This window comes from Manis pentadactyla, chromosome 13 (genome assembly GCF_030020395.1).
Source record: "Manis pentadactyla isolate mManPen7 chromosome 13, mManPen7.hap1, whole genome shotgun sequence".
Classification (NCBI taxonomy): Eukaryota; Metazoa; Chordata; class Mammalia; order Pholidota; family Manidae; genus Manis; species Manis pentadactyla.
Genome location: NC_080031.1, coordinates 87,505,297 through 87,518,723, shown reverse-complemented (window position 1 = coordinate 87,518,723; position 13,427 = coordinate 87,505,297). Strand labels below are relative to the sequence as shown.

Below are 13,427 nucleotides of genomic sequence, written 5' to 3'. Positions count from 1 at the left end.
TGTTTGTTGCCGGTTTGCTGCCGGCTGTGTGTCTGCTTCCTGGGTCGTCCGCGGCCCCAGCCGGGTGTCCTGGCGCCCCTCACCCGCGCCCCGTGACCCACCCCTCGTCGCGAATCTCTCCGAGGCTCCGAGCGACCCTGCCGTGCGTCTTTGCGGGCGGCCTGGGCTGAGGCCTGCCGCTCCGAGTCCGCGCAGACGTGCTCCGCGTGTCCCGAGCTCCGTCGAGGCCGCCGCAGCTGTCCGGGGATGGGGCGGCCGGGGTCCGCGCAGCGCTGGGCGGCCGCCGCGTGCCAATGGGGCTGCGGGCTGCTCGCGCTGCTGCTGGTGGCGCCGCGGCCCGGCGGCGCCTCCGAGATCACCTTCGAGCTGCCCGACAACGCCAAGCAGTGCTTCTACGAGGACATCACGCACGGCACCAAGTGTACCCTCGAGTTCCAGGTACCGCGCTGCGGGGGCTCCCGCTCCGGCCCGGCTTGTCCGCTTCTAGACCTTGGGCGAGAGACGCGTAAGACCGGATGAGGCGTGAATTCCAGGAATGCTTCCTGTAGCCGGGACTTTTCTTTCCATTCTAATGCCGTTTACGTTGAGGCCTGTTGAACTTCCTTCTTTAACAGACACCTTGTTTAAAAGTTATTCCGGTTCCACCGTGCCCAGTGTCAATCCCCGCCCTCTAATCCACGTCTCCGATTTGGTCAGATTTAAAGTGCTGCCAATATCTAAGTCTTTCCACGATTTAGCGCTTCGGTTAATGCTGTCCCTGTCGTTGGAGGAGCTCCATTTGTGGCCGGATGGCCGTCTACGAAGGTGGTGTGCAAAGAATTGCTGTGATAAATGAGGCTCTTATGTTTGAGATTATATAGAAGAGAAACTTTAACCGAATGTAGTTTCTTAAGTTGGTTAGAACAATCTTTACTGTTCCTATTTTTGTGGGTAGACATTTAACATATTTAAGCAGCCATTGTTTGGCGCTGGTGATACGGGCGTGATCAGAAGAACTAGGGTGGCTACCATCATTCCTGATTCGTTAACATCCTACCCTTCATTAGTACGTGCTCATTCATCAAAACTGCTTTAAGAGCAGAAAATAGGAGATGTAGGATCTGGTCTTTGGAATCTGTGAAGGCTTCCTTTAGGAAATGATTTTAAGCTGAACTGTAAAGGATGAGTTGTAAGTGCTTAAGGGCAAAAGGGTCCTTGTAATAACAGTGACTGGGAATTGAAGACCCCATAGACCTGACCCGCGCGTCCCCGCTGATCCATTGAGGCCTTCGCTGCGGTCTTGGGATGGAGCGGCCAGGGTCGGAGCAGCGCTGGGCGGACCTTTTGTAAGGCCCTGTGGTAAGAGTAGGAATAGAAAGGTCCAGTGTGGTTGGGAATTAGGAGCCAGAGGAAGGGAGGTCAGCAGGGGCCAGACCATGTAGTGCCTTGCTGGCCGTGTTAAGTATTTTAGTTTTTCCTAGGAGTATGGGAAGCCATCAGAGGGTGGTAAGCTGTGAAGTTACATGATCCAGATATTGGTAGCTGTGTGGATATTAACTTGGCAGGTAGAGAAAGTATTACAGTCTTACAGAGTGGATGTAGGAAACTGATTATGAGGTTGTAGTGGTCCAGGCTTAGACTAGAGTGGCAGCCTGGGGAAGGTGAAAAGTGAAAGGATTAGAGAGACTTGGCTGGTTTTTTCTCAGGACTGGGTGATGATTTGGCTATAGTGAATGAGAGCCGGGGGCATAAAATGACCCTTATGCTTGCTGAACTTTGTGGATTAGGACCAGGGCACAAAAACGATAGCAATAATTATAATATGAAGTGTCAGCCAGATTTTTATTTTAATTTAACAGGCATTTATTGAATTCTTATATATGCAGAGACTGTAATTGTGCTGAGAGTACTGCCACTACTTCTCTTAGGGGCTGAAAATTACCATCGGTTACACAATAGACACTATACTTAGTACTTAAGGTGTATTACTTAATTCTCAGGACCACTCACTGGGACATAAAGTTATTTCTCTTTTCCTGAGGAAGAAACTGAGACTTAGATAGGTTAAGACCCAAGGTCACAAAACTTAGCAAGTAGCAGAATCAGCATGCAGTTCCAGGATAAATTCGTCACTACCTTGTTATACTACCTCCCAAAGATAAATAAGACTGACCTTGATCTCAGAGAGCTTACACAAACACAGTCATCTCACATTAAATACAACAGTGAAAGCACACACTTAGATACAGTACTGACCAAAGGGGAGGGATCATCAGGAAATTCAGCTGAGGGGCTGATGTTTGATCTGAGTCTAGAGGAGGCAGAGGGGAAAAGGATATCCTAGGCAGATGTGTTATATTTGTGAGACTTAATTTCTGAAGTGAGCCTGAGGTGGCACTGAAATACACTGAGGGCTACTGTTGCTTTATAACTGGGTGGGAAGGCTTTCAGAGTGGTTTGTACCAGTTTTGTCAACACTGTTTATTGGTGACAGTGAGATTTGTGGTTTGCACCTGATTTGGGTGAGACCCTCAGAATCTCTGCTCTTGAGAGTGGTTACGTAGCAGGAATATGCCTGTGTGACCAGGAAATAGAAAAACCCAGCCAAGACTCTTATGTTGGGCCCAAGGTGTTCCTTACAGACTTAAGTGGTTCTTGATTTGAGACAGAATGTAAGTCTGGCCACAGTCCTTAGAGGACAGAGGAGCCCACTCCTGACCTCTCCTGATCTTTGCTGTGAGACGGCTTTTGGCTGTGATGTTTTATATTCTTTTTCCTGTAATGAAGTGTAGATTTGTAAGCATTGTCACTTTGAGTCCTGTAATTCTTCTTTAGCAAACAGCCTGTTTAACTTGCCACTGTTAGTGCAGAGGTAAAGCAAAGACCTGCTATGAGGATTTCTGGTAGTCTGGTATTTTGGGAACACAGAATGAGAAAGGGTTTAAAAGAGGTGCTGAGGCTTCCTTGAGACATAGGAGTGGTATGCCATTATTAACAGGTTTGCATTTTTCTATAGGCCACAGGAATTGTCAAAAGGTTTTAAGTGAATGGGATATAAGAAAGGATGGGAAGTGGTGCCCTTGCCCTCACACCCCTAGGAGACGTGGGGTGGAGATGCTACTGGGCTCTTGTGGATGGAGACCAGAGATGCTGCCCAGTGCACTACAATGCACAGGGCAGCACAGCCCCGCCAACAAAGAATTACCCAGCCCAGAATGCCTAGTGGAGGTGAAACTGCGAATTAGAGGGAGGAGAGGTTGGGTTGTGGGAAGACCTTTTAGGAAACTGTGGCAGTGGTCCTGTCTGGTTTATGGATTAGGAATAGAAGAGAGGGGTGGATCAGAGAGAGGCAATAACATCAAGAGATTGCTGTGATTAACTGGACAGGTAGGGACACTGAATTTGTGATGATTCCCAGTTTCTGTTTACATGAACAGCCAGGGGTACTTCTTTTTTGTAAAAGGGTACCTTTACCTGAAATAAGAGTATTTGTTTTAATGTTTGATGGAGGAAAATTGGCATGATGATCAGTTCTGGTCCTGTTGAGTTTGTACATGTGTTTGATTACTCCGAGAACAACGGTTGCATACAAATAATGGGTACTTAAGAATGAAGTCATTGTGTTCATCTGGAGGAAAGGTTGTTGACTTTTGGGGAGAGGAGCAAATGCCCAATTGATAAGTCACCATTTTTACGTCAAAGCATTATTTCTGTATATTAATATTTACATATTCCTATATTCCTTACAGCTTCCTAAGTGCGTAATACTTCACCTAATTACCAAAATGATCTTGTGACATAGTTCGGTTATTCATCATATCTCTAAGTGACTAAAGGTCACATCAGTAACCACTCCTTCCTCGAAGATCAAAGTTTAATCTCTTTGTGCTACAGAATTAGAATGTGAACCCTCTGCAGACCAACAGGGTCCAAGCTTGAAAATGTAGGCTTGTGCCACCCAGTCTCGTGGTTGGGAACCCTCTTCATCACTTATTTCTCAAGGTTTCTTCTCTTGTCTCCTCTCCCTCTTTCTTCCCACTCAGTTTTTTTCTCATATAAGGAGGCCTATCTCTTTTCCCCTTTTTTCTTTTACTATGCTTGTCCAATTAACTCAGGAAAACTCGCTCTTTCCTCTCTTTTACAACCGAATGGCCCAAATTGTGACTGGTTAAGTTGAAAATAGCTCTGAAATCCTCTTAAGCAGCATTTCATCTACACCTGGCTTTCCTTTCAAAATGCTTGTCCTTAAATACAAGCTACCAGGTAAAAGATCTGTTTCCATTTGTGTTGTTCTGTTTTCTTTTTGCCTTAATCACAAATATATAAACAATATGACTTAATCATTTATGGTTCTCTTGGAAATGAGTTTGTAAATGATGATATATTCTTAGAACAGCCCACAAGTCTGTTCAGTTCATAATGTAGTTCAAAACAGAATATCTGAAATTCCATTTAACTGACTTATAAAGGAACTTAAGAAACACAACTCATTTGTAATGTGGCAGAAAAATCAACTTAGTTTGTACGATAGAAATATACTTGGGGTGTTGTGCTAAGGACCGACCCACTTTACTACTACAGTGTGCTGTTCATGTGCGCGTCTCGATGATGCTAATAGGAACTGGGCCAGAAAATCTGGGAAGGACAGTATTACATGGCAGTAAGCTTAAGGGTCAAGAGTATGACTTTGGAATTCAAGTTCTGCTCTGCCTCTTACTAGATGAATACAGTTGATCCTTGAACAGTAGGAGTTTGATTTGTGTGGGTCCACTGGATGTGGATGTTCTTCAATAAATAAATTAGAAATATTTTTTAACATTTAAAACAGTTTGAAAAACTATTTTTTCTAGCTTTATTGTAAGAAAGCATTACATAATACATACACAAAATATGCATGATCAACTGTTCATGTTATCAGTAGGCTTCCAGTCAACAGTAGGCTATTAAGTTTTGGGGGAGTTAAGTCATACTCAGACTTCTGACTTGGTGGGGAAGGTTAGTGCCCCCAACATGCTGTGTTTACCAAGGGTCAACTATAATCTTGGGTAGGTTGCTTAACTCGGCTTCTCAATTTGTCAGATGGACAGTGAAAACTCTTTCCTGTAGGGTTGTTGGGCAATTAAGTGATGTAAGGGACCTGTATTAACTAGAATAGTTGTCTGGCTAGGTAGCTAGTTCCGTTTCCCCTGTCATAAGGAAATTCGTTCAGTTTCTGTAAAGCTTTAGTTGAACTGAAATCTCCCAAGTTCCATCCCCTATGGAACAACTAGACAACAAATAATGTGGAATTGCTTGTGATAATAAAAGACCTTTGCCTATAGTCTTGCTGCCATTGTAATGGGAAACCTGGTTAATTTATCAGACTTATTAGTTGCAATGATCCCTTTTTTTCTCGTTATAGGTTATTACTGGTGGTCACTATGATGTAGATTGTCGGTTAGAAGATCCTGATGGTACTGTGTTATACAAAGAGATGAAGAAACAGTATGATAGCTTTACCTTCACAGCCTCCAAAAATGGGACATACAAATTTTGCTTCAGTAATGAATTTTCTACTTTCACACATAAAACTGTGTATTTTGATTTTCAAGTTGGAGAAGACCCACCGTTGTTTCCTAGTGAGAACCGAGTCAGTGCTCTTACCCAGGTAAATAAAATATCAGCATTGGAATGTTGTTGGTATGTTTAAAGGTGGAAGAAACTAATTTGATATGTATTAACTCATTGATAAACACAGAATTTTGAGACTCCAACACAACCTTTTAAGACCTATCTTAATTCTTATGTTAGGCGTTTCACAAAGAATTTTAGACTTTTTAGTGAAGACCAGTGTTAGAGGATATTATGAACTTGTAAGTGTAAAGAAAAGTAGAAACATCAATGGTGAAGGAAATTCAGTAAGGCTAATGAATGCTCCAGTGTTCTGGAGCATTTTCTGTAATTCATGGAGGAATGTTACTACCATAATTTAGCAGGTTAGTATGACTGAAAGCAAAATGATGCCCTGGTTAATGTATAAAACACCATAAGGTAGTTTTGTGCCAGTATTCACTGTTGCTCAAGCTGCTGTTAGGCTAGCGTGTGATGTAACTTAAGGTAACATATTAAAGAATGGTAAGCAGAAATGGTTAAGCTAAATTGGGTTTCATTTGAGAAGAGTTTAATGAGAGAAACACGGAAAGAAATTTGAAGTCAGGGAACAAATAGTGCTCACAGATGGCGCTCAGTTGATGAGGCTGTGTAATTTCTAATTTAAATACAGTATGAGTGTAGATTATAACTCAGCAATACCCAGTTAGGTATACAAAGGAATTATTTACCACCTATTTGTTAAAACCTTAAACTGGTAATTCATTGTTCCCAGGTCCTAGTTAGTTCTCTTGGCTAGTCATGCGGTGATAAACTCGGTTTTATTTAAGAGTGTATAAGAGCCTTATTTCATAACTTATTTATTGTAAACAGTAACAAGATGTATTCAGATGCTCTTATTTTTAGAAATGTCCTCTTTATTTTAGCATCCTGTGTGAACAGCACTTTGTTTTATAAAAACGTTTTTCTTTGGGGCCATTGTTTATAACTTAACCTTTATGAATTTTAACTAGCAGAAGAGGTCTTGCTCTAAAAACTTAGATAAATGTAAAACATGAGTGGTAATAAAGCAATTAATACCAGTTAACCTCCTTTATTCATATCACATTTAAAATCTTTATTTTTCTACTTTCAAAAAGCCAATAGGTCTCTCATACAAGAGGGATACTTATAAAGCAGCTGTTCATGCTTCTGAATTGAAAAAAATTGCAAGCTAGCCAATACAGAATAAAAGAGTTTTACTAAATCACCATTTTTTTAACCATTAATAAAGTGATGGATCTAGAGTAAGCAGTGATCACAGTCATTGCTGAAACCATTAGTGAAAGGCTAATGGGGAGCTTTGTAATGGATGGATCAGACTCATAGCACCTAAATCTAATGATGATTCACAAATGGAGAAAGAACTAGACATTGTCTTCTAATAATATGCAATAATGAAGTATACAACAGTGCCTATGTGGTGTTCCCACCCAGACCATTACTCCTGCATCCCATCAAGACTCTAGTTCCAACTACCAGTTTTTAAGAAATACAGAGGTTAGAGGAATGCCAGGGGAATACAATAGCAACATCCAGGACGTAGAATATGCTACAGGGCAGAGGACCCAGTTTCTTCAGCAAATGGATGGGAGGGAAAAAGGAAGGAAGAGAACTTTAAGATTAAAGAATTTAAAAGACAAATGATTATGTTGACCTTGTTTGAATTCTGATTTGGAAGCAAGTTCTGAAACATTTGGGGAAATCTGAACACTAACTTTTTATTCAATAATTTTAAAGAACTATTTTAAATTATTTTATAAGTGGTTATATTTTTTAAGTCTTACCTTTTAGAAATACTATAAAGTATAAAAATATAGCTGAAATGATAAACTATCTGGGATTTGCTTTAAAATAATTGGAGTGGGGAAGAAAATAGGTGGGGAATATAGATGAAACAAGATTAGCTATGTGTTAATAATTATTGACGTGGGGGTTCATTATACTATTGTCTGTACTTTTGAATATGTATGAACATTTCCACTTTAAAAGTAGAAAGAAAAAAAAAAAGGAAACACCACCATCTCAAAAATTGTATGAATCCTTGCAAGTAGTCCCTTAATTTCTGTGATTTTTATCTATTCTGGCAGTTTTTAACTCGTACTCTGTTGTCAGGCTTTAAGTAGTCCTTAAACATTCATTTGGAGAGATGGGTCCAAATAATTTGTGACATAGAGGTATTATAGTGACTGACTTAGCTTGAGGATTTTAGGATCCCAAAGGAGAAAGAAGAGCACAGAGGGAAGTTGGGTGATTGCTAAAATAAATGTCATTATTGGTGAATTTTCCAGAATACAAGAAAGTAGAAATGTTCACCATCTTCCTCCTCCTGCTTCCTGCACTGAATGACCCCCATATCATAAAAATATTATTCCTAGTATGGGAGTGCACAATTTATGTAGGCAATTCCTTTTCCTCAGGATGAAAAAAAAGATTCATTTTTAAAATTCTTTATACATGGTTTGTGATGTAAGTATGATATAATGAAGCATGTATTTCATCCCAGGATTAAGTTTTAAGCACTAGAAAAATACTAAACTCTGGCATACAAAAAAAAATTAGACACTTAATGCGTCTTAAAGTAGATGATATAATGAATGTATAAAAGGTAAAATGTTATCAGATGAAGGCTCACAAATGGATTACATGGTGAAACTGAAACTTACATCCCATTGAGAACATGTATATTGGTTTATTAGTTGACTGGCATAAGGGAGATTTATTGCCAAGCAAATCGGTAAATCCAAAAAAAGAAAAAAGACATTCCTGTTCTGACCTATCCCTTTCAGATTCAGCTGTTTTTAAAATAGCTAACATAACTGACTAAATCTATTTTTATGTTTGATTTATTTTATGTATGTGTTTGGACTTTGATTTATATTATTATTATTGGTTAGATTTTACTGAATTGCCATTCTCTTCCTCCTAAGTCTTCCTCTTTGAGGAGCTCGGGCTTGAAATTCTGTGGCCACCGACTTTAACTGATGAGTATTTCTGCTACTGCTCGCTCCGTGTGCCAACTTCCACCTTACAGATGCCACACTGAGACACCCAGTTTGGGGCAGGAATAGGGGATCTCCAGCCTCACCAGCAGTCCCAGTGCACATGAGTCGGCAGGCTGCATGGCCAGGACCACTGGCATAATTAAGCGAGCAAATAAATGAGTGCCAGTTTAGAGAACTTAATCAAATGAGGAACTGATATGAAATTGGAAGAAAAATGAATATGCTAGATGGATTGTACAGAAAGTATTAAACACACTAACTGGAAATATTTCTCTTTAGATGGAATCTGCCTGTGTTTCAATTCACGAAGCTCTGAAGTCTGTCATTGACTATCAGACTCATTTCCGTTTGAGGGAAGCTCAAGGCCGAAGCCGAGCAGAGGATCTAAACACAAGAGTGGCCTATTGGTCAGTAGGAGAAGCCCTCATTCTTCTGGTTGTTAGCATAGGGCAGGTATTTCTTCTGAAAAGCTTTTTCTCAGATAAAAGAACCACCACAACTCGTGTTGGATCATAACTACACTTTGAGAGTCGATGCACCAATGCCACCATAATATTGCTGTCCTCTAATTAAATTTAGGTACCGAAGAACTTAATATTAGCAACATTTAAAAAACTTTACTCATACACTTGTTGGGGGGTATTTACAATGCATATATCCCCAAGCTGTGGTAAGGACACCTTTTTTTATTTGTAAAAGTAGAAAAACTTTGGAACTTATTTCGGGCTATTCATGTTAAATATTCAATGCCAGCGATGTACTGTTTTCTTGGTCGTTTATATCTACACTTCACACACTAAACTTTGGTATTTTGATTCCTTTTAGCCATTAAAAGTACTTTTCTTATAGATAGTGGATATTTTAAAAACCTTCAATTTAATGTCTATCTATGTTGTGGAGGAAGAAAGTTGCCTTTTAATTGTGTATAGTAAATAAAGTTTTTTTTTAAGAAAACCAAATGTGATTAACTGTAGCCCAAGCCCTATTCTGCACTGTTTAATTTTATGGGGGAAAAAAATGTACCATTGAAATGTTAGTTAACATTGATAAAGTTTTAAATTGATACATTATGATGTAATTTATTTCTCACTAGCTTGGAACAGGTCGGAATTTTTGTTTTCTGGGTTTATTCTATGATTTATAACCAGATGTGTGTTTTTTTTTCATAAAGACATTCTTATCACACAGAAAATAGTATGTTTCAGTAACAGAGTTCATACAGGCCTTAAAAATCAGATCTTATGAGAGGCAGACTAATTATAGAATAATTTGTGACACAACAGTGGGGGACAAATGAGATGAGAAAATTTTTAGTGTGTCATCTGCACACATTACATTTTCAGTGCTTTTACAAAGAAAAAAGGTGATCTGTTTCATGCTGGGTTTTGCCCTTGTATGGCTTTAATGTCTCTGAATTGTTCCCGCATAAATTGGCAGTTGTGATAGTAGTTTTGTAAAAGTGCCATACATTTTATCCTGATGAGTGTGATGCACTGAGGTTTCTTTGTTTTTTTGTTGTTGTCATTGTCTTGCACATGTAATTTGTACAATTTCTAGTTAGCAGCCCTAAGACAATTTGAAAATTTAGAATGCTTTCTGTGTGTTTCTTTAATCTTCATGGATTGTACTGCAGTTAATGAGTATTGAGTGGTGCGCATTCTATACACTATAGGGTCTAGAATGTGTTTGTATTTTATAACTTGTATAAATTGAGCTGGTTGAAAAAGATTTTGTTCCAAGTATTCTAGAATAGAATACAAGATGATGCAAAATTGTATGGGTGTTTAAAGGTTTCCTGCTATTTAAAAAATTACAACTGCTTTTGCCACGCCTCAAAAGTGATGAGTGCTGAACGAGACTGTCATATTGTAGAGACTTGGATTTGTGGTGCCATAGAAGATTGATTGGTTAGCTATTCTAGTCACTTTCCATTACTGACTAGAAGTAAACTCTTAATTCTAAGCTGTTTTAAAATGCATATGTACACCTCTGCATGTAAGAGCCAAGTGAAGTCAAAGTTGTCATGCTGGCTAATTTCAAATGCTACAGTATAGCAAGGGATGAACATTTTTCAACCTTTCAGTTCAAAAATTTTCGGAAACCAAATAACTACTCCTTAAACAATATCAGTGGATTAAGAACTGAAGTTTAAGATTTTTGCAGATTTAGCTATTTGAGTTCTTGTATTGAAGTTTCCTGCAACTTGATAAGTATCCCTCTCTCCTTAGATTTGAAAATTTTGAACACTAATGTTAATGTGATTGATAAGCATGGCATATCTTAAATGTCTTTTCTGGTTGCCTGCCTGCTCTGTTGTGTTTAGATACTTATACCATAATTAAGCAGAATCAGATATCATCAGTGTGCTGTTTGGCACAGATAATGCAGTTATTAATCTGTGCCTATCAAAACCTGTTTATACTCAATTGGGTATGTATATATAAACTAGAAAATACCTACCCAGACATAAATGTAAAGTAGGAACTTTTTTTTTCTTCCTCCTACTGTGTAATTTGTAGCCCATGTTTTTTCTATAATCTGTTCATGACTTGTTGCAACAGTTTGTATTTCCCAAATATTTATGTTTGGACATGTGGCTCAGAATACGTATTTAAACATCATTAGCTGTATATATTTTTAAAGTAGAATAAATGATGGAGTGGAACTTGAAATATGAGTTTATACTAAAATTTCAACTGTGTGAAGATACATTTTAAGATACTACTTTGCTAATAATCTAAACATTATTTTTTCTATTAAAGAAAAAAAATGGTTTGTGGTTCACAATTTTCATCCTGGCTTGATGGTAATCAACTTTGAAAATACAATAGACAAAAGATTTTATTCTTTAAAAGATTTCATTTAAATCTCTGTACTATCCATTTTTGCTTCAGTTTGTAAATGTGTAACATTTATAGTTAAATAGGAAAAAGGCCCTGTGACTATTATTTTCAAAAAGTAAACAAATTAATATATAATTCAAAGGGGTTTTTCATTTTTCATTTACTTTTTTTTTTGGTATCATTAATATACAATTACATGAGCAACATTGTAGTTACTAGAGTCCCTCTAATATCAAGTCCCCATCTCATACACCGCATTACAGTCACTGTCCATCAGCGTAGTAAGATGCTATAGAATCACTACTTGTCTTCTCTGTGCTATACTGCCTTCACCATCCACCCATCCTACATTATGTGTGATAATTGTAATGCCTCTTCTTCCCCTTATCCCTCCCTTACCACCCATCCTCCCCAGTCCCTTTCCCTTTGGTAACAGTTAGTCCATTCTTGGGTTCTGTGAGTCTGCTGCTGTTTTGTTCCTTCAGTTTTTTCTTTGTTCTTATACTCCACAGATGAGTGAAATCATTTGGTATTTGTCTTTCTCCGCCTGGCATATTTCACTGAGCATAATACCCTCTAGCTCCATCCATGTTGTTGCAAATGGTAGGATTTGTTTTCTTCTTACGGATGAATAATGTTCCATTGTGTATATGTACCACATCTTCTTTATCCATCTCCTGATGGACACTTAGGTTGCTTCCATTTCTTGGCTATTGTAAGTAGTACTGCGAAAAACATAGGGGTGTGTATGTCTTTTTCAAACTGGGCTCCTGCATTCTTGGGGTAAATTCCTAGGAGTGGAATTCCTGGATCAAATGGTATTTCTATTTTGAGTATTTTGAGGAACCTCCATACTGTTTTCCACAATGGTTGAAATAATTTACATTCCCACCAGCAGTGTAGGCGGGCTCCTCTTTCTCCACATCCTCACCAACATTTGTGTTTGTCTTTGGGATGGTGGCCATCCTAACTGGTGTGAGGTGATATCTCATTGTGGTTTTAATTTGCATTTCTCTGATGATTGGCGATGTATGGAGCATCTTCTCATGTGCCGTTGGCCATCTGAATTTCTTTGGAAAAGTGTTCAGATCCTCTGCCCATTTAATTTCATTTAACATTTAATATACTTTCACCTTAGTATTCTAAATGCTAAATGTAGCACTAACAGATATGAATCTTATACTATAATAAAAGCACTAAAAATCATAAATCAGTGGAGCACCTTAAAGAAAAATAGTATTTTCTCCCACTGAAACTCAGCTCAAAAAAGCTGATGTTGTTAATTCAACAACTTGTGTATCACAGAATAAACTGATCCCTCTAGGTATTCTTTTAGTGTTCATTCTTGTAAAATGAGTATTTTAACTACTTTTTTCTCAAATATAAAATAAAAAATTAAATCTAAAATACTTTAGATTTAAAATAATTTTTCCAAAAAATTATTTAATAGTATACCTCCAAATCCTGATCCATAAAAGTGCCAGTTGTTTACTTAAGCTTTTTTCTAGTGAAATTAACTGCTATCACAAGGACAGAAGGATACACATCTCAGTTCAATAGAGATGATTACCTATGTTGATTCCTCTGGAAAGTTGTATGATTCTCAACTCTGGCTTCATCGATACCTCAGTCAAAAGAAACAGGAGACCTGAAGAGCTTGACCATTTTACCTCTCCTGCTTGATCTCTTGTGTGTTTAACTGTAGTCCAAGAGTTACAATTTATCAAGCTGTTTTATTTCAAAGGGAACATAGTGTTATTGTTTTCTCCATTAACTTGCTTAGTATCAGCCTATACTAAATCTCACTCAATTAGTAGTGCAATCAGCATGCCCTATTTTAACTTTGTTAGTGGTTTACATATCTGTGACAGGACTCCAGTTAATCTAGCATCCAATGTTTCGGTCATTTATTGAGTGCCTACTATGGGTCAGACTCAGTAGATGGCAATACGTCATTAGAAGCAATGCAGTG

The 13,427-nt window shown here is 38.4% G+C and overlaps 1 protein-coding gene across 1 annotated transcript; it reads left to right on the top strand.

Moving 5' to 3' along the window:
• Nucleotides 1–10: 10 nt before the first annotated feature.
• Nucleotides 11–11,449, top strand: TMED7 (transmembrane p24 trafficking protein 7). Its single transcript, XM_036894612.2, has 3 exons — nt 11–438; nt 5,381–5,626; nt 8,892–11,449. The coding sequence occupies exons 1-3, from the start codon at nt 247–249 to the stop codon at nt 9,126–9,128; spliced, it is 675 nt and encodes a 224-aa protein (XP_036750507.1). The 5' UTR covers nt 11–246; the 3' UTR covers nt 9,129–11,449.
• Nucleotides 11,450–13,427: the final 1,978 nt, after the last annotated feature.

Bases quoted from the DNA above. Each gene is read 5' to 3' on its own strand.
- TMED7 (XM_036894612.2), top strand. From the start codon at position 247: ATGGGGCGGCCGGGGTCCGCGCAGCGCTGGGCGGCCGCCGCGTGCCAA. The intron at 439-5,380 runs GTACCGCGCTGC...TTCTCGTTATAG, and splicing joins AGTGTACCCTCGAGTTCCAG to GTTATTACTGGTGGTCACTA. The intron at 5,627-8,891 runs GTAAATAAAATA...ATTTCTCTTTAG, and splicing joins GAGTCAGTGCTCTTACCCAG to ATGGAATCTGCCTGTGTTTC.